The sequence below is a fragment of the Pseudochaenichthys georgianus genome, chromosome 24 (assembly GCF_902827115.2).
Source record: "Pseudochaenichthys georgianus chromosome 24, fPseGeo1.2, whole genome shotgun sequence".
NCBI classification, from domain to species: domain Eukaryota; kingdom Metazoa; phylum Chordata; class Actinopteri; order Perciformes; family Channichthyidae; genus Pseudochaenichthys; species Pseudochaenichthys georgianus.
The window spans coordinates 25,726,643-25,747,577 of NC_047526.1; the positions used below are offsets into that span (position 1 = coordinate 25,726,643).

At 40.1% G+C, this 20,935-nt stretch overlaps 2 protein-coding genes and 1 long non-coding RNA gene across 3 annotated transcripts in view; 1 reads left to right on the forward strand and 2 right to left on the reverse strand.

Moving 5' to 3' along the window:
* The window catches only part of LOC139433155 (uncharacterized), a 130,016-nt gene that overhangs the window by 14,638 nt on the left and 94,443 nt on the right, over positions 1 to 20,935 (reverse strand). The window lies entirely within an intron of this gene.
* pdia6 (protein disulfide isomerase family A, member 6) lies at positions 534 to 9,900 on the forward strand. The gene is made up of 13 exons (XM_034075666.2): positions 534 to 641; positions 952 to 1,093; positions 1,733 to 1,790; positions 3,229 to 3,355; positions 3,982 to 4,085; positions 4,202 to 4,335; positions 4,708 to 4,822; positions 5,233 to 5,373; positions 5,738 to 5,822; positions 7,956 to 8,028; positions 8,110 to 8,268; positions 8,354 to 8,450; positions 9,216 to 9,900. Exons 1-13 carry the CDS (start codon positions 623 to 625, stop codon positions 9,291 to 9,293), a joined length of 1,332 nt encoding a protein of 443 aa, XP_033931557.1. The 5' UTR covers positions 534 to 622; the 3' UTR covers positions 9,294 to 9,900.
* On the reverse strand, positions 9,811 to 20,548 carry hpcal1 (hippocalcin-like 1). The gene is made up of 4 exons (XM_034075667.2): positions 20,276 to 20,548; positions 13,627 to 14,115; positions 11,948 to 12,053; positions 9,811 to 10,484 (listed from the first exon to the last, which is right to left on the reverse strand). The coding sequence occupies exons 2-4, from the start codon at positions 14,002 to 14,004 to the stop codon at positions 10,387 to 10,389; spliced, it is 582 nt and encodes a 193-aa protein (XP_033931558.1). The 5' UTR covers positions 14,005 to 14,115; positions 20,276 to 20,548; the 3' UTR covers positions 9,811 to 10,386.

The following is a 20,935-nucleotide window of genomic DNA, read 5'->3' on the forward strand; positions in this document are numbered from 1 at the left end:
CATCCAAAAACATATCCAAAAGTATGTAAAGGCATAAATTAGCTCCTCTCTACCAAATTAAATAATGGCTACACAACCAGTAATACAAATTCCAGTCCACACTGACAAGGGCTGTTTGTGAGTACTTTTACATCTGATACTCAACCAATATATTTGATCATACTGGCAATACTTTCTGTCTGTATTTGTATTTGTGGTTCCATTACTGCCAATCATAATAATGAAAACACAACAGTAGCTTTTAATAGCCTTTTTTAATGTTGAATTTACTTTAAAATACACATCACTTTACTTTCTATTCTGTATAAACATGATGTACTTTACTTTCTATTCTGTATAAACATGATGTACTCTTGCGTAACACAATAAGAGGTACATCCTTGTTTTAGTTAATGCATCTTCACTGATGCAATTTACATGCTCCCTTCTTTATCCTCCACTTGTCTTCAGCGTACCGGTTCCCCTTAAACTACACGGCGTTCGCTGATTGGATGAGGCGCAGCGTCGCCGCCTGTGGACCAATCAGCGTGGGCCACGGTGAGATTTTCCGATGTACTTTTTCTGAGGGAAGCAGCGGCAGCAGTTTCTAACACAGAAGCCTTGCAGAGAGCAGCTATTAACTATGAGATCGTTTATACTTGGTGAGTGAAAGCATTCATGTAACTTATTTCCTGTAATTAAAGTAGTTTTGTTAATGGTTTAACGTGAGGTGTGCTGGGGTGTTTAGGCTACTGTGGTTAGCTCGAATAGCTAAGTGCACAGAACAGTGCCAGGCCTGCGTTATCGTTGAATCAATTGATAAATAAACGCCAATTTCACTTGCTGTTACATCATTCTGCATATGAGCTGTGTATAATAGCCTTACAATGTCATTTCAGTGCCAAGACCATTCCATTGGACACGTTTGAGCATGCATTGTTAAGTAAACCGTGTTGTCTCCCTTGTCCTCAGGAGTGCTGGGCTGCTCCCTGGTCCTCTCTGCCCAAGCCTTTTACTCAGCCAGTGATGATGTTGTTGAGCTCAACCCCTCCAACTTCAACAAGGAGGTGCTCCAGAGTGACAGTCTGTGGCTGATTGAGTTTTACGCTCCCTGGTGAGTCCATGTAACTTTGGTGGCCAATATTCAGTGGCAACAAGTGTCCTCAGATCAACCTGGTAGTGGCACAGGGGCCATAGTTTTCACTCATTGTAGTTACTCCTCCTCATAGAAACATTAAACATATGATCTGTGGAGACTGGTAGTTCCTCCTTTGGTCAGATTGCTTTTACATCTAAGTTTCTTTTCAGGTAATTCAAAGTGCAGGATATAATGGCACAGGATATAAACAATATTCAATGTGTTATACAATAGGTAGAAGTAGACAACATGCTTACACACACTGAAGAAAATGACTTTCTTCTGAAAAGTGTCCCTTTTTGATTTAATTTGGATAACATGGCTGTCATGGGAAGAATCTGCCAGGTCAATAACATGAACAATTATGTTGCATATTTATTCAGTGGCAATAAAAGGGACCATAAAATACTTTATATACCAAGAGCGAAGTCAATTGTGAAGTGAACAAGTATCCAGGAGATTTACATTCCTAAGCATCTTAACAGAAAGTGAAATGTGTTATATAAATACAGGGTGTGTTGATATCCAGTCATTTATTTTGGTATTTCTATTGTAATTCAATCACTAACCATCAATGTTATTCAACCCCCTTTCTTCTCTTGTTCATCACCACAGGTGTGGTCACTGTCAGAGTCTGACTGCTGACTGGAAGAAGGCTGCCACTACCCTCAAGGTAAACAAAACGCCTCAGGCCATCTGACATTTACCTGTCAAATCAAATCAAATATCAGTACGTTGTTTACTACAATTAGCAATATGACTCATACGGGTTAGACCAGTGGATCCACACCTGGGCAGCACGCCCCCCAACCTGAGCAGCACGCCCCCCAACCTGGGCAGCGCGCCCCCCTTGGTAAGATTGCAGGGGGTGAGCCAGGCTTCAGATGATTTGAGGCCAAATATCATATTTAGACTTCTTTTTTTTTTTTCATATAATTGTAACGCAATACATGATTGTCGCTAAAAGCCTTGTCTCTACATTACAATATTTAAAAAATGTATTAATTAATTTTTAATAAAAATTCAAGTTACCGTGGTACTGTAGCTAATAAAGGCATAAAAAGACAGAAATGTATAGTTTTTTCTTTAATAGAAATGTTTCTTCTGCCCGTAAAGTGTCCAAACCAGGCTTGTCTGGATAAGCGCATTTTTAATACATAGTCATTGTCCACGCCAGTTTCAGATTATTTGTCACAGTTGCTCCGATCAGATCGGTCTCCTCCATTCTGTAGATTATTTACGACTTTTGAATCCACATAAACACATCGGCAAAATCCGGCTTACTTTGAGCATGTGTTTTAAACCGTTTAGTCCCTTTGTGAATTTTTTCCACTTGCGCCGTCCTTTTAATTTCTTCATACAGCGGGAATCCAAATGAATTAATCCTGAGTCCAATAACCATCAAAGTCACTCCAATAGTGCTCCTTAATTAGGCTTTCATTGTCCTTTAACAACATACTTCACATTCATCCAGTTGGTGACAGTAGTTATAGCATTTTTGAGACTTTTAAACTTTAATTACCGCTGTTGCGTCATTTGGGGGGGCTGTGGAAAAAAGGGTGGGAACCCCTGGGTTAGACGATGTACTTTCCCTAGATAATTGCAGACATGAAAATAATGGAATAAGGAAGATATTATGGTATCAGATAAGCTAGAGGTATTATTGTTTATTTCACTCACGGCAAAGACAACATTGAAGATCAATCCCGATTGCGAGGTTCACAGCTCTGTTCCCCCTACGAGTGTTTTAGTAGTTTGTAGCTCAGCAGTGAGAATAACAGGCGTGAGGCGTGGGCCGATATGGGACTGTAGTCAAATATTAGTGAGTCTTGTTCTTATTTGAAAGTTAATATTATTCATTGTTTATTTCATGGAATGTGCTTTTCCGCACATAGTTATCACCTCGGATTTTATCTATCCAAACCATATCGTATGCGTGGACAGATCCTGCATACATAAGTGATTGTGGCACTTGTTACTGTTTATCGATGCGTCACCTCCAGAGTTTGTGAATCAGCACACCAATGTTCTGTGAGGAAATGAATAACAAGCTTGCTGTAATTAAAAGTTGAGACTGCACTCTCCAACGTGTCTGTTCTGAAATCCTTCAGGGTATCGTGAAGGTTGGGGCCGTGGATGCAGACCAGCACAAGTCACTGGGGAGCCAGTTTGGTGTCAAAGGTTTCCCCACCATCAAGGTCTTCGGAGCCAATAAGAACAAGCCAGAGGACTACCAAGGTACACTCGACACCTCTGCACCAAAAAAAATAGCTTCCGTTTTTTATTTTACATCTTCGAATCTAGAGTAACCTTATCAGGCCCTGCTAAAAGCTGTTTCCTCTTAGGCAATGAGTGGAAAAACGTAATTGCCTTTTAGGGTATTTTCTAAATGTTGGAGTTATCAGAATCCGGTTTATTACCAAGTAGGTTTACACATACAAGGAATTTGCTTCAGTGTAAATGGTGCATACAAAGACACAGGCAAAATATGGTGCCATTATTAAAAACAATTTTAAGACTATTGTAACAAATAAAAATAAAGAACATTTTCACACAAAATATACATATACAAGAAACTGAATACCGTACAAATACTATATTCAAAGTGGAGAACTTTGCAGATTTAAAAAGAGGAGCAGAACTGTGCAGATGTTCAAGGGGGTTGTGCAGGATTTACAGTATTATAAAGAACAAGATATTGTTTCCATGATGTGCATTTAATGTAATGTTTTTATGGGGTGGATAGTAGTCACTGCCAGGGGGGGGTCACAGGCCTTGTTAATGTTTATTGTAACAAAGTCTTTAAGTTTCTATAATACATTTTTGGTTGGATTAACTGAGCTCTGCATCTCTTTGCTCTGCAGGGGGTCGCACTAGCCAAGCCATCGTGGACGGAGCGATGAAGTCTCTGAACAGTCTGGTGAAGGACCGGCTGAGCGGAAAGTCCGGCGGCTCCGGGTACAAACAGGTGAGCTCCAGCAGGGATCCTGGGGAGGACATTTCTGACGCAGACTCATTATTTAAAATGAATAAGATCAAACTTCTGACAGCATTGATGAGTGACTCTCCACTGCCTCCCAACAGAGCGGTGGGGGTGGTGCTGGCAGCAAGCAGGATGTGGTCGAGCTCACTGATGACAACTTTGACAAGATGGTGCTGCAGGGTGAGGAAGTGTGGCTGGTGGAGTTCTTCGCCCCCTGGTGTGGACACTGCAAAAAGTGAGTATGGTGTCCAAATACTGCAGAGCTAATCAGGGTTTGTTTGTGCTTCTCGAAGAACTAAAATGCGTTGTTGGATAGACTAAGCAATGTTTCTTTCTGGATAAAATGGCCCAGTACATCTGGATATTCCACGGACCAGATTGACAACACTGTTGGAAGTATTATTCAGTAGACTATTATCTTCATTAAAACTGAGATCTGAGCTGTTTTTATTTCTTTAATGTGACACCACTCAGAAGCATTTCAGAAGCAGATGTTTAAGAAAGAAAATGTCTTATTTATAATAACAAATTCTTTACTGCTGAATTATTCCTTTCAGTATATCATAGTGTGTGTGTTTTAAGCGTTGCTCTCTTGTGTGGTCTGCAGCCTGGAGCCTGAGTGGACAGCTGCAGCCTCAGCAGTGATGGAGCAGACCAAGGGCAAAGTTCGCCTCGGAGCGATGGACGCTACCGTCCACCAGGCGGTGTCCGGCCGCTACGGGGTGAGTGAGGAGTCACTGTGGGGCAAAGTTCTGACAACAACTACTGTAATGAAAGTCAAAGAAAAGTTAGAAAGTTCTCCTTTTTAGACTTTAAGAACAATACATCTGTTACCGAGAGAACAAAGCGATTTAAACCAGGTGTGCAGTAAGTCAGAACATGTATTTTCAATCAGGCATGAGGACATCTAACTTGTTAATGATTTTTTTTTCCCTGTACTTTTTTATTTCTCGCGCAATGTCATGCTGTTCCAGCTACTGATAACATTTTAGTTTAAGCAATCATTGCAACATCAAAAATAAATGAAAGGGTATTTTAGCAAAGCTGAATCTCTAGTTTCTTATTAATGAGCAACTGAATCAATGGCATTTATTTGCAGCGCTGGAAAAATATATGCGTCTTGTATTTGTAGATCCGTGGATTCCCCACCATCAAGATCTTCCGTAAAGGGGAGGAGCCCGAAGACTACCAGGGAGGTCGCACCCGAGGAGACATCATCGCCAGGGCTTTGGATCTGTTCTCTGACCACGCTCCTCCTCCTGAGCTGCTGGAGGTCAGTGCACTCGCGTTCAGTTTATAGTGCTGACATTAGACTATATTCACAAAAGTGGTCTAGAAAGGCAAAAGTAAATCATCTAGAGGTGATATTTTTTGCATTTTTTTTAACCACAAGAGAATCCCTTTTTTAAATATATTGTGCTACTTAGTTGATTAAACTAAAGTTCATTCTACCAGCAATTAAACATTCCAGTCAAACAAAAATAAATATTATATATCTGTGAAGTGTTGCACGATAACACACTAAAGACAGAGACATCAAAGGGGGAAACACATCTCATGGTTCGACCCTTTGATGTCTGTCTATACATGACATCAGTTAAACTAAGTCAGTTTATAATGTTAATGTTTTTTCTCAGATCCTCAGTGAAGACACATTGACGAAGACCTGTGTGGACAGTCAGCTGTGTGTAATCGGTGTCCTGCCCCACATCCTGGACACAGGTGAGACCAGACACAACTCTCACCCTCAACATGTTGTACCGTTCAGAAAATAACCTTAAGTACTGATCTCTAGAATTTCCCCTAAAGAAATATCTGTTAAGTCACTCTTGTAGAAAGTAGTGTTGTCACGATACCAACATTTTGGTTTCGATACCGATACCAAGTCAAGAATTGCGATTCCGATTCTTTTTCGATACTTTTCTTAAAAAAAGGGAAACACGGAATATCGGCTTTAAAATTAGGAATAACAGATGATTTTAGCAGTCAGAACAACTAAAGCAGCAGTGTTACTAAGAACAGAAACACCAAAGAGTCACATCTAATATAAATATATATAAAAGCATTTATTTTAATTGTGTAGCAGTGAGTTTAACATTTTGGCAGCACTGTTGAGCATTTTGAAAATGTATTTTCATGCCTCTGTGCAAGGCTTAGTCTTTCTATCTTTATAGCCACTGGTGTAAAGTAACTAAATTCATAAACTCAAGTACTACTTGGGTACAATTTTGAGATACTTGTACTTTATTTAAGTATTTCAATGTTTCTTTTGCTACTTTGTACTTCTAATCCACTACAGTTCAGAAATAATGGTGTACTTTTCCTCCACTACATGTATTTAATCCCTTTAGTTACTTCACAGATCTGGATGAATGATGTGAAATATAATCAAGTGTTAAATCAGACTTTAGTTCCACCTGGAGTAAATCCACCAGCTGCCCTGTAGTCTACAAAGTCATTCAAACTAGCTGCACATTTACCAGCTTTGAGAACACTTTCATGATCAATCATTATAAAACACATCATATATATTATTCTGAAATGGACCAATCTGCACAATGACTACTTTTACTGTCGCTACTTTAATACTTTTACTTGAGGAACATTTTGAATGCAGTACTTTTACTGTAACAGAGTATTCCTACACTCTGGTGCTTCTAGTACAAGACCTGAGCACTTCTACTTTTACTGTCGCTACTTTAACTATATTTTGATGATAATACTTTTGTACTTTTATTTGAGGAACATTTTGATTGCAGGATTGTTCCTACATTCTGGTACTTCTACTTTAACTCAAGTACAAGACCTGGGTACTTCTACTTTTACTCAAGTACAAGATATATACTTATACCACCTCCGTTTATAGCCTATGAAAAAAACTAATAGAAAACGAAGGCTAAAGCTAACGTTAGCAGATAGTGATGCTAGTTTGCTAGTTAAGTTTGCTCAACGATAATATTGCGACAGAAAAACTTTTCAGTGCACATCACGCTCTGCGCGCCGACAGGAAGCTCTGCTCTGAACACCTGAACGGCCCGTTCACAGACTTCTGTCGTCTTTTTTGTCACCAAGCCGAGGCGCAGCGGCAGTTGCACTCCCACTTGCAGCCATGCTTCTCGTTTTCTCACATGCTCTCTGGCAGCTAGCGCGTGGCCGCGTGCACGAGAGAGGGGAGGGACTTAGAACGTGCTTGAGAGGAGCGGGACTACAGGCACGGCTGCAGTGCAAGGAGTGGAAGCAGAGCGCTGAACACACACGGCTCTTATTAAACAGCGATTTCTCACCGGAGTACTTTTCCCCGTCATTCTTAAAGTACCGATACTAATGAAACGGAGGAATCGTACCGTTTTTAACGGCAGGGTATCGCGGTACCTTTCAAGTATCGGTACACCGTGCAACACTAGTAGAAAGAGGTAAATGTTGCTAATTGAGGCTACGGCCCGCTGACGAAAGCTCTTGTATTTGCAGTATTACGTACTAGAGGTCTGTGATGATATTCCAGGAAAAAACACACAACTCCGGCTTTCTTTTCAGTATCTGCTAGAGTTTCAAGTGAAAGGGACGACAGACAATCAAACTTAAATAACTATTAAAAGTGAGATCTAAAAATAAACCTTAAATCAACACGTATCACCATAGATGGCGCCAAAGCGAACGCAACGGAGATCTTTGAGATTTTGACACTGAATAAAAACAAAGCATTTCATAACTTTAAGATGATTAATGTTTTTTCAGCTCAAACTTGTTTAATTGTTATACTGTGTTATTCAATAGCTAATCCAATAACTGCTGAGATCTATTACAAACAATTCTTGACTCAATCGCTCACCATCCTCTGTGTTTGTATCTCACCAGGCGCAGCAGGTAGAAACGGATACCTGGAGGTGATGACGAAGATGGCAGAGAAGTACAAGAAGAAGAGTTGGGGGTAAGAATGATAGACGAGTCACAGGTTTTTATACAAATGACCTCTTATGACTGTGGCTAATAGTCTCTGTCTCTCTATCAGCTGGCTGTGGACGGAGGCGGGCACTCAGATGGAGCTGGAGGCCGCTCTGGGGATCGGAGGCTTTGGTTACCCGGCCATGGCCGCCATCAACTCTCGCAAGATGAAGTTCGCTCTGCTCAGAGGCTCCTTCAGTGAGGCGGGCATTCATGAGTTCCTCAGGTACATTTTCTTTTTTTAGCATTACAAAAATATCTAAATAAAATGACGCCTCAAAGCTGAATGATGTTGCTCATGTTCTCTTCAGGGAGCTTTCTGTGGGCCGTGGCTCCACTGCCACTCTGGGAAATGGGTCCATGCCCAAAGTTCACACTGTTGCACCATGGGACGGCAAAGATGGACAGGTGAGTGGGATCAGACCAGAAATCACATGATGGGCAAAGATGGAAAACTAATGACAAGGGTTACAGCTGTTTGACAGAACGCTTGAAGCTGGGCAGATACTGTATGTTTTCTTTATTATACATTAGTTTTACTATACCTTTCCTCAAAGCAAAAAAATGCCGGCTCTTGTTATATTAATCAGACGACCGGGTCTTGAGCACTCCACTAAAGATTATTCAGACAAGATAACCTCAACAATGTTGAGTAAACTCATGGTAGGCTATGGTATGTCATAAAAATACCATACAATAAATATAAAGTATGCCAAAAAATCTAAATATAGTAGGGTAGGTCATCAAAAGTCATAGTATTGAATGTTATTAAAGAAAAGTCGTCAGTGTAGTTAAATGCCAGTCAAAGTCAGTGGATAGTCCTGACCTGCGGCAAAGTCAAGAAAGCTGACGAAAATGAGTGTCATGCCTGAAAGACATCAGAGGGGGGATTTAATGCGCACTGCTTCAGCCTTAGCTACCTCTACCTGCTCCTTGCTGCATTCATGCACACAGAAGAACAAATCAGGATATCAATAAATCATGATTATGTAATATGGTAGTTGGGAGTTCTCTACATTTTGTTTCTTTTTGAAAAGTCCATGTGTGGTCATTTGTCTCAGTTTAAGAGTTATTTTCTCTTTTTAAAGATCTGCTAATTTGGATTTGTTTTTATTAGAAGTGAAATTCCAATCCCATGCTTTGCTAACAGTTGTCTTTGATTATATTGTGCAGCTTCCCGAGGAGGACGACTACGACCTCAGTGACGTCGACCTGGATGATGATGACTTTTTGTCTAAAATTGAGTTATGAGCCCAAATGGTGCGGGACCTGATCCAGGCCGGCAGGTAGAATCTGGTCTGATCCGGTCCTGTGCGACCCGCCTCCTCTCTCCTGTGGACGAATGGGAGGCCCGGTCGCCCAGTTACTGAAATTTTCCAGAAAAGACGCCTGCCGTTTCTCACATCTGTCAATCACACAGGACCAGGAGGGAGGGAGGGGGGCGCTGTGTCGTGTCCCTGGAGTGACCCCTGCCTCACATACCTGCTGAACATCGCTGATTTAAACGGCCGCCCCCAGCTGAGGAGAGGAGGGAGGAGGTTCTGAATGTGGCATTTCAGTCGTTCATTCAAGTCTTTTTCAAACACTGTTCCCCTCTCCCCTCCTCAGCCCCCCTTAAAAAAACCTATTTTTAAATGTGGACTTGTCCATGTAACACTTCAATAATCAACCCTAATGTGACTTATATCTTTTTGTTCTCTTTTTTCAACCCGTAAGTGAGTCTTGTTGGGTTTTACATCATGTCTTTCCAGGACAAGGGGATATCGTGGGACTTCTTGTGTAGATTTTTCTTACACGACTTTATTTCATTGTGTGAAAACAAAATTTTTGTTACAAAAATAAAAACAGATAAAAACAATCACAGCCTCCTTATTTACGTAAACTGTTACAAAATCAGAAATCTCATCACAGAGCGCATGCAATACCAAATGTAGAAGTTGTCCAGAAGAGCAACGTGACATCCTGAACAACAACGAGCCGTTTATCAACACAGGTAAAGTTGAAATTATAAGAAGTGATAATTAGTTTCCTCTTGGTGTAACATAATGGGATTGATAATACTTGCAAGCATATTATCCAGTCAGTATAAATATATGATATGGCACTTTGCTTAAGGAGAACAGGTAAAAGCCATTTCAAGGCAAGGGAGCTTTGGAAAAAGCGATATAGAAAAATACCCCCACTGAAGCACGTCAGTCCACAGAGAGGGGGCCACATTGACAAAAGAGAAGTATTCATTCATGTAAACAATAAGACAAGGAGTGTTTGAAAAAGGAAAGGATTGTCTGGTGATCGGATTGTGTTTCAGGGTGTGTGTGTGTGTGTGTTATTGTCTCTTTCCTCCTCAGAACTGACGAGAGGCTCCCTGATCCGACTGCAGCAGTCTGACAATAGACGGGTCGCTCTTGGCACCTTTAATGAACTCCTCCAAAGACAGTCTACCTGTGAAGCAGAGACCCAGAATAAAGGATGCAGTCGCAGGCAGTGGAGCGTGTGATGGACGGGTGAGTCACGCAGAAAAAAGCCTCCAACACCTAACACGAAAACCTCTGATGGTTATTTCAGGCGTCGGTGCCTTCAACATATTCTCTGCTGCCCCAGATAACGGCAAAGGCAAAGTGTGCTACACTTAGAAAATAAATAACAAAAAACTTGCAGTGCCATGTTATGACTGAATAATTGAGTCATGTATAGCTGACAAATCAACCTGCAGCTGAGTCTTATAATTCAGGGTATGTTAGGGTGCACTGACTTGAGAAAAATAGGAATTGGCAACATCTGTATTTTATATATATCAATATTACTGGTTCCAACTCAGTTTGTAAGATCATGACATATATTTCAAATTATTTGTATCAAATTATAGCAAAAATAATTCCAATAGAAACTATAATATTGAAATCATATTATTAATTAGAAATATCATATATGGATTTTTAGATTAGATTATAAACAGGGGGTAACTAAATATTCTTTGGAAGCAACACAAATAAAGATAGAAATGAAATAATAACTACAAAAACCCGGCATAGTTACTCGGTATGGTTTAATAGTAATTTTCAATATATCTTGTATATTGGTAGTGTGTTCCACCGATCAATAGTCAGCAGCATATTGCAATATTGCATCATTTGTTTGAGTGTTCGACCACAAAGATAAAATGCAACAGTTGACCGTGATTAGTTTAAAAATAAATACCGCTCTCCGTCACACAGCATCTGTGTAAATGCATTAGGAAGGCGTGTCGGCTACAGCTGTGCCCCAGGCCTGGTCTGCTGATCTTATTAAACTTCAGACACACAGTTTGACCTCCAGACTTCCTGAACCTCCTGCTTCAACACACACTGCCCAATGTCAGAGGAGTGGCTCTAAATATCTTACAGCTTGTGAAAGGGTTAAGTCCACGGCACATGGCTGCAGCATCACCTTTTCACACTAAATATCAAGCCTCTGACATGGAGCTGGCTCAGCAGGCAGAGATGCAAAAGGCTGTTAATTATCTGCGGAGTCATGTTATGTCACGTTGTTACATGACGTCCTATTCTCTGTCAGTGTCTTCTCTCTCTGTCCTCCATCTTCCAAATGTCCCGTTGTTTTGAAACCTGCTCTGTGGTGGTAATTGTTTAATGTCAAATATCATTCCATTTAAGAAAATTGAAAAGTTGATGTTGTATTTTAATTTAAACAACAATACAGAATGGACGTGAGATGGGTGATCGAAGAGGAAGGTACTAAGACAGGCTACATGTCAGGATGGGTTGTTTTGATGATGTTGTTTTGCCTGTTTACACTGGGGTAAAAAGTATGAATATTTATGTCCAACTTTAAAGGGTCGGTTTGGGTAAGTATTCACTTCTTACTACTTATTTTTACGAACAAATATAATCAACTTCTCCTATTCTTACCATCATTGTCAATGTCCATCTGTCTGAAGATCTTGTCCGTCCTTTTCTCCGGGGTCGATTCATCCTCAGGCATCTTCATCACTGATGACACCATCTTGTAAATTGCCTACAGAGAGGAGTGGAAACGATGTGCATCTTTATTGTGTCGTCTGGTGAAGCTTTTAGGAACAGAAGATACAAAAGAAGTGTTCCCACCTGACTCGCTTGTTACATCTGTCTGTCTGAAAGCTTTGACCTGCTTTCTGTTGCTACCTGGTGATGATGCTGGGTTGGCAACTGAAGCTCATCCTGCTCTCACAATAAGACACTGTGAACATTTCTCAGATGCATCTATTTGTATCTTTAACAGCTCAACACTTTTTCAGAATCATGTTAAGGTCTGGGATGTGAGAGGTGTTGTGGAAAAACAGAAAGCATTCACTGATAACACAAGCTCTGATGCTTTTGAGTTTTGTGCACATTCATTTGTATCCACAAACAACGTACTGAGCCAATATTGATTTGGGGCTGCAGGCTGCTCGGCTCACCATATTGGGAGAGTAAATATAGCCATAGAGATAAGAAAGAAAACAGAGGGGGCAGCCTGCATCCATGATGTGAGGAGAACATATCAGAAAATGACCTCTAAAACAGTCTCAACACAGAAAGCTCTGAGACCAGTAGTGGATGAATCCATATTTGGAAACTGCTCTTCTGATAATTGATTAATTATTTCAGTCATTTAGCAGCAAATGTATTTAGAAGTCCTCAGCAGCTGAGATGTGAGGGTTGGCTTTTTGTATGTATGTTAGGGCTGCTCAATTCATCGTATTTTAATCACAATTACGATTTTGGCTTGCAACGATTATGAAAACATAATCGAAATAAAACGATTATTATTATTTGTTATGTATTGGTTTTTCAGTTGAATTCTACTTAAAGTTCAGGGTAATCAACAGTTTTTTTCAATAAATGGATGTTTTCAAAGTTTATGGATAATCGTTTTTAATAATCGTGATATCGATTATTGCCCCAAATAATCGAGATTATGATTTTTGCCATAATCGAGCAGCCCTAATGTATGTTTTAGTAAACTGAATATGATCAATGAATATATTTTGAGATACCATTTACTATGTTTTGTTTGCCGATACAAACAACATAGTACCCAACATATGTCGTTTGTTTGAATATATTCGACATGCTGTATTATGTTTTATTTTTTTATTTCTTAGACATACTATGTTTTTGTTTTTTTCTATTATTAAAGACTTTATCGTTTTCTTTGCATATTTTTGACATACTATACTATTAAATCAGACAATAAACATCTATCAGATTCATAGATTAAAGTTATAGTTAGTTGCAGCTTTATTTGATATTAAAATCTGTAGAAAGTAACCTCTTCGTGGAGCCTTAAGTCTGGAATGAATAGAAATTATACTGTATATTTGTTTGAAAATGTACTGATAAGACCCATCATAAGTGGAAATAATAATTTGCTAACTAGTCAAAACATTTATATTGTAATTTGTAGCATCTGAGTAATCATTGTGTAATATCAGCAACATTTGAAGCACTAATAGAGCCTCATCAGGTTGCATTTATATCTCAGAAGATGCAGAATATTGACCCAAACTAGACAACAGCTTGATATAGGAACATAGAATATACAAACAATGAATACAGTTTATCCTCACCTGAACTATCTCCAGCATCTCGGCCCGGCTGATGTATCCGTTCCCGTCCAGGTCGTACATGCTGAAGGCCCAGCGCAGCTTCTGCTCCAGCCCGCCGCGGGACGTGACGCTCAGGGCGATGATGAACTCCCTGAAGTCGATGGTGGCGTCCCCGTTGGTGTCAAACGTGCGGAAGACGTGCTCGGCGAACTTCGAGGCGTCTCCGTAGGGGAAAAAGTTGGCATAGATCTTCTTGAACTCCTCCACGGTCAGGTGTCCGGTGGGACAGTCCTTGAGGAAGCCGCGGTACCACTCCTGCAGCTCGTGGTCCGTGAACTCTGTGTTTTCCCGGAGGTCGTTCAGGACCTCGGGCCGCAGCTTGCTGTTCTGTTTCCCCATGACTCAGCGCTCTCAGGACGGCAGGCGGGTAGCTGGTGTGTGGACCTTCTCCTCACACTTCTCCTCTGTGCTTCTACTCTCCTCGTGTCCTCTGCTCTGTCTCCTCTGATCCTGCAGGTGACCAACAATGCTCATTAATATCCCTGTGTGAGTTTCATAAATCATTCATTGGTTCAATAATTTCTCTCAGCTTGCAGCGGTGTTGTATCGTAAAAAGTGTGCTGATGATCTGCCAGGCTGGGGGAGGAATCTGGAGCAAGATGTAAGAAGGTGGTTACAATATGTGTGTCTACAGTATGTGTGCGTCTCAGTGAATACACTATTAATTCTCTGGCGGGGTGATACTCTATTGACCCTTAACTGCATGGTGGACGTGGTGCAAGTGTCCTGGGTCATTGTAATTCTCAATTAATCCACTTCAATAAAGGTCAGACTGATACTGACTGTTGTTACTGAAATGGTCAGACATCCTAGTAGACCCCCTCACACAAAACAACACCGACTATAACACCTCTTGTTGTTAAATGGATCGCATCAAGCACCGAACCTGGGGGGACAAAGCCTTCTCCGTGTCTACCCCCTCCCTCTGGAACTCACTCCCACAACCCATCAGAGACTGCACTGACCTCACCACCTTCAAAAAAAAAAAACTCACCTCTTCAATCTGGCTTTTAATGTGTGATTGTTGTTGTATTGCTTGATTTTAATGTGACTTTAACTTTATTTGTTCTTTTCTTTTCACTATCTCTGTGAAGCGACTTTGAGCACCTGTAAAAGCGCTTACCAGAAAATTATTAAATACCAACTATGTGCAATATATATGTCGTTAAAAACTGTACAATATATACCTGGCTGCTAAATCCTCAGAACTGTTACAGGGTGTGTATTTTTGTAAAATGTGTAACTTTTCTATTATAATTTTCTTTTTGTATTTTTAGTACTTTTTCTATGCATGCTTAGGTAACATTACGCTGTCTTTGGCTCTTTTCTGCTGTAACAATGTACATGTCGGGAGGCGTGTGGCGCAGTGGATAGAGCCTTGGTGTTGGGATCAGGGGTCACAGGTTCAAACCCCACTGCAGTCAGCATGTCGTTGTGTCCCTGGGCAAGACACTTCACCCCAAATTGCTCCTGTGGGGATTGTCCACAGTACTGAATATGTAAGTCGCTTTGGATAAAAGCGTCTAACATGTAATGTCCCCTCTGTTGATTCAGCTCAACAATAATCTGTGAAGGTGGAGTTCAGACACTGATTGAAGATGGAAAGACAGATGATGGATACAAAAAATACCAATGTAAACAGGGAGAATGAAGCATTTGACCACCTGGGCCTATTCACCTCTGGCTTCTGTCTAAATCCGTTACCATGGTTATATTCTGCAAAATGGGTTTATTCATGTGTGCAGGGGTACGGATGATTGAGGTTATGAGGATGCATAAACACAACACATCCAGGGTAAAGCCATAACAGCATAATAAGGATTAGATGGGACACTGTGTGCTTGCAGCCCACTGATGATGCAAAAGGTTAGGACACTTTGTGCTGCTTTGCTTTTTAAGTTTACAAACAGTGTGGTGGGGGCAGATGTTCTTTTTCGAATAAGAAGAAAGCATTTTGGTTTCTTAGTAAGAGTTGAAGAATTGAAAAAAAGTATCCCTTGTCAGCTTATCCTTTTTTTGAAAATCAAAGGAAGACATTTTGCAAAACCTGAGCAAATCTTTTACAACACGACTCTGGTTAAGTGTGTGGGAGGGACAGAAAGAGAGATGTGAGGGGGCAGGGAGGAAGAAAGAATGGAAAAAGTATGACACATAGAAAGAAAAACTATTTCCAGCTAATACCAGCGGTTCAATTACATAATCATTCTTCTGAATAACACCTCCACTCTTCTGTGTTACGTATAATGACTTTACGGGAGAGAGAGATGTATTATCCCCATGCTGCTCTCTTACGTTCAGTTATTGAAATCCCATTACTCCTGTGTTATTGGCAACAGCACGATTTTATCGGGGCGTAGAATAAATGAGCGCAGTGTGAATTTGGATGAGGTTTTCTTTTTTACACACGGACGCCCTCATTACTCATAATTGTCACACGGGGGTGTCATTTCCTGCAATTCCATGAATCGTAGTCACAGAGTAGCGTGAGAGGCAGATCTGAGGAGCAGCCAGTGACACAAAGTGTTAATGTCACTGGGGCGTAGGGATGGAAAATAAATCAATGGAACCAGATGCACTTTAAATACAGCTCTCCTCCACAGTTCCCTTATTCGTGCATATTCAATTATAAAATCAGCAATTCAGCAAAGGGCAAAAGGTTTAATAAATGTTGGAATTGCTACAAAAACAAGATATCATAAATGAATGAGGCTAAACACCAACCGATGCAGTGTGAAAGGTTGTGATTTAATTTTCATAACGACAATCTCGCACTGAATGCACATTCTATGGATAATCTTGCACTTGTAATTTCAAAATATTGAAATTACTGTTATTTTGTATATATTGATTGTTGTGTTTTTATTTAGGTCTTAATGTGTGCACATGTCAAAATGTGTCTTTGACTGTGTATATGTATATATATATATACATATTTGCACACATATTTGTATATACATTGTTTTTATATTCGGGATTGTGGGAAACGGTATTTCGATCTCTGTCTGTACAAACAAACTGGAAGATTGACAATAAAGTTGACTTTGACTTGACTTTGATAATATTACATTTCTTTTTCAGTATAAGTGTTTCAAGATTTAAAGTCTACAAGCTCTGTAAGATTGTTTTTCTTTGAGCTAAATGTTCAGATTTGGCCAAACCAAGCCCATAACGCTTGAAAAAACCAAAACGGAATCCCTACAAAAATATAATATATGATATTGGTTTAAATCAGAGCAAAAGCCTTCTATTGCATTAAAATATCATAAGATTGTGTGGGGCCTTATCCAACTCTGTGGCAACCTTTATGGCTTAACATTGCAGGATTGACCAAGCACAATAAAAGGGCCGCTCACGTTCACAGTCTTATATCACTATCTGCTATTTAAACAGGGTAGTGGGGTAAACTCCACACTGCCCTGCAGGCCGCCGTCCTTCCGCTCTAACATAACACAGGATGAGGAAGCAGCAGCATCTCCTCCGCTCTGGGACACATGGCCTCTTCCAGGACAGCTCAGTGCTGAGTCGGAGCAGACACAAATATGGGCGTTGCTATTTCTTCCCTCACACTCGGAAGATTCCAGGCTGGCAGACTGAAACGTGCTGCCATGATATTTCAAGGCCCTCTGCTGCTAAATTAAGAGTTGGCTTGTAAGAGGAGACAGTTACAATTTGGGGAGAAAACAGCAAAATAGAGTGTTCTCTGGTGAAAGGAATGTTGGTTAAAATAAACTCGCAAAACAGTTTTAGGGATTCTCCTGGCGTCTGAAATATGCTCTTTAGAGCTAAACAAAAACAAAAATGTCCACAAACAAATCATGGGTTACAATTAGAGCGTATTACATACGACTCTAGTTACTCATATCCTAGAATAAAAATTAGAGAACGCAGGACAAAAAAAGTAGCCTTCCAATCGAAAACGGGGGACAAGCGATGTTGTTTTTTCCATTCGTGCTTGTAAAATCTTATTCCTAGGTATTCACAGGCCTGCATTTGAGACTTCACAGGATGTTTTAGATGTTTTCACAGCTGGGAACTGGGACAGCCATTTTTTTTACAAGGTTGCTACTTGTGTCCAGTGGAAAATATTTTGAAATGTGGTCAGAAATAACTGCTAGATATTGTTGTGACATCTACAGATCTTTGCAGAGAGAATCACGCTCTCACTGCAACAGATGCAGAATAAGTTGTCTTAGAAGCTGTCTGTGAGTGTTGTTTGATACACAGCAGCCCCTCGAAATCCAGATTTGGTGTTTGAAATGACCCTCAAATACACAGCAACTCGCCCCCTGTCCCCAACCCCCATAGCCAGTCCTGCTCTGACTGTATGGGCCACTTTTTCCAGCAGGTTCCCTTCCTAATGAGACTGGTTCACATTTGGCACCATTGCAGCAAGTATCCCCCTCCCCAGATCTTGTAAACCCCCAAACAGGCCAGTGTCACTGCCGTTTGTCATTCTTAGGAACACTTCATTTCCTGAGTAAGGGCTTGTCAAAACAAAGAAGGCCTCCACTGTTTTCCTAGATGCTCATTACTTCTTGTATTAGTGAAGAAGACATTTCAAAGGAAGGAAACAAGGGAGAGGTGAAGTGTGTGTGTTTGTATACATGCTGATTGAGCTCATTATACTTCTGACTGTTCAAGGAAACAAGCTGTTTGGCAACACAACAATTGATAGATATAGCCAATAGACAGAATTAAGTGGTAGCTCTTTTGATTATCAGTGAACTGAGAAAATCATTTTGTAAGGTTCCTTCTTCTAATTTATAAATAGTTCCTGGTTGTCTATAATAAAACAATTATATGTGTGGTTTGGACTGTTTGTCAAAACTACACATAAATCACATAAAGCTTTTTGAGACTGTTTGTTGAACTAAACAAGACAATTAAAGACCACCATAACCTTTTACCATAGGAAATTATGATTTCCCCCCCCCATTATTTGCAGTCCTAGATTTGACAGAAGATGTATTATTAATTAACTCTGCAAACACATGACAGAGAAAACACTGATATAGCTTGGTGCACAGAAAGAAAGCATCATTTGTAGTGGTGTGTGTGGTGTGCTTGCTGTGCAGTGGAAAGGCAGAGCAGCACTGCAGCCTGAAGTTGTGTGTACTGCTCTGTGCTGCTAACACTGCATCAGGTGGGTGAGGCATCAGTCCAGTGTTAGAGGAAGAAAGAGTGCAATTAGTTTTCCAAAATCTCACACGTAGAGCACCGCTTCGTGGCAGTCTCTTTGAACTAGCGTCAGAAAAAAACACGCAGTAGTTCAGGATTAAGTCCCCTGACACACCAGTCGTCAAGGCAACAGGATAGTAGTGCTAAGGCTTAAGAAAGGGAGACGGTGTAACTATCAATCAGGTCAGCAGATGAATCTGAAAATCGGTGTGATTGCATTTAAAATGTGTGACGTTGGTTTCAAAAATGGTTTAATCTAATAGAAACCAGACCATCAACTAAAATGATTTAATGCATCATTAATAGTCGTTGCTCAAGTGATAATTACTGGAAAATCAGCACAGTTATTTTTATTTGACCAGTGAGGTTGAAAGGATGTTTCTTTTTGGATGGACTCTTCACATGTTGGCTTTGGTGTTGAATTAAAAAAGTGGGAGATGAAAAAGTGGGAAATATTAGTTGAAATGAGTTGCCTGGCAAGCATGCAGAGTTTTAAGGGATGTATAATTCCAGATTTTACAATGTAGTATTGCTACTCTGAGTACTCCTTCTTCTTCTGCCTACCAGTAAAGGAACATTTAAATACGTTTTTTGATAATGATTTCAAACTTGCCCAGCCTTACTCTGACTTCAATTAAATGAATGCATGAATATCAACTATGTCATTTGTATTGGTTTACATTATGTTTCAAGCTAGGTAGAAAGCTTGCCTTAAATACAATATAATTTAGCTGGTAACACTTTAAAACTTTTTTAGTTGAAGTGAGATGTAGGCTAGGCAGTGGTGGAAAGTAACTAAGTACATTTACTGAAGTATGGTACTTACTGGAGTACACTTTTGAGATACTTGTACTTTACATGTGTATTTAAATTGTTTGCTAGTTTGTACTTCTGTCCCACTCCAATTAAGACTTTTACTCTACTACATTTACGTTTGAACCTTTAGTTTGCAGATATGGATTAATGATGTATAAGCAACACTTAAATTGGACTTTAGTTACACATGGAGTAAAATTCACAAGCTACCCTGCAGTATACAAATTAAAAGTATCTGAATCTTTACCAGCTTTGATTCACTTTAATGCATCGATTTTATTAAAATCATCTGGAATGGGCCAATTATGAACGTTTAGTACTTTAAGTATATTTTGATGCTAATACTTTTGTACTTTTACTTAAGTAACATTTTGATTGCAGGGCTTTTACTTGTAACAGAGTATTCCTACACTCTGGTACTTGTATTTTTACTTAAGTACAAGATTTGAGTACTTCTACCACCTCTGAGGTTTGGAGGGTGTAGCCCTTATCCTATAAACAACCTCCTCCGTTATGGACACATTGCCACAGCAGACCAGGATACAATATGGAAGCACCGGAGATGACTGGGCATAGCTTTAAGCAGTATTTTATATATAAAGTGATGTAAACTTACCTAATAAAGGAGTTGAAAAGTCCTCTTCGGTTAAGCCCACTTTCACACCTCACGCCAACTTTAAGTAGCGAACCTCCTACTGATAAAACTCTTAACAAAAAAACAACACGGGAGTAATTAAAGATGCTCGAGTCGCTGTAACTACGGTGTGTCACTTTCAGACAGAAACAAGATGATGTTAACAGGCTAAATGTTATTTTTGTTTCTTATTTGTCGATTCTTCCTCCAGTCCCCTGTGTAGCGGCTTTATGGTTTAGTGGAAGATGTGGCACAGAGCTCGGTTTTCTTCCGACTTCCCCACTTTACAACTAAAGGGTTTTATTTTCCCTTCGAGGGCAATTTAACATTCTTGGTCTGCATGCTGGAAATAACTGCATCATTTGGAATAAAAGGAATGAGAACACGTGTCAAAAGTAAATGTAGTCATTAGCTAAAATGTATTTTATGACGGTTTAACAACTTCTTGTGCTAAAAGGAAACCCCCCACCGAAGACAGAATGGATCCGTCCACACTCACTGCTTCCATCGTAGAAACAGTCGCAGCAGCGTCCTGTGGAAAATTATCACTGGAGACTATTATTAGCACAATATCTAAAATAAACGGTTCATATTTGAGGGAAAATCTTGATAGTGTGACATGTACTGATTAACTTCACCAAA

What these genes read in the sequence shown, in the direction of transcription:
- hpcal1 (XM_034075667.2), bottom strand. Translation starts at nt 14,004, where the DNA reads ATGGGGAAACAGAACAGCAAGCTGCGGCCCGAGGTCCTGAACGACCTC. An exon ending in AGATGCTGGAGATAGTTCAG is followed by an intron (nt 12,054 to 13,626) that starts GTGAGGATAAAC and finishes TCCTCTCTGTAG; the next exon opens with GCAATTTACAAGATGGTGTC. An exon ending in GATGGACATTGACAATGATG is followed by an intron (nt 10,485 to 11,947) that starts GTAAGAATAGGA and finishes TCTGCTTCACAG; the next exon opens with GTAGACTGTCTTTGGAGGAG.
- pdia6 (XM_034075666.2), top strand. An exon ending in ATTGAGTTTTACGCTCCCTG is followed by an intron (nt 1,094 to 1,732) that starts GTGAGTCCATGT and finishes TCATCACCACAG; the next exon opens with GTGTGGTCACTGTCAGAGTC. An exon ending in TACAAGAAGAAGAGTTGGGG is followed by an intron (nt 8,029 to 8,109) that starts GTAAGAATGATA and finishes TCTCTCTATCAG; the next exon opens with CTGGCTGTGGACGGAGGCGG.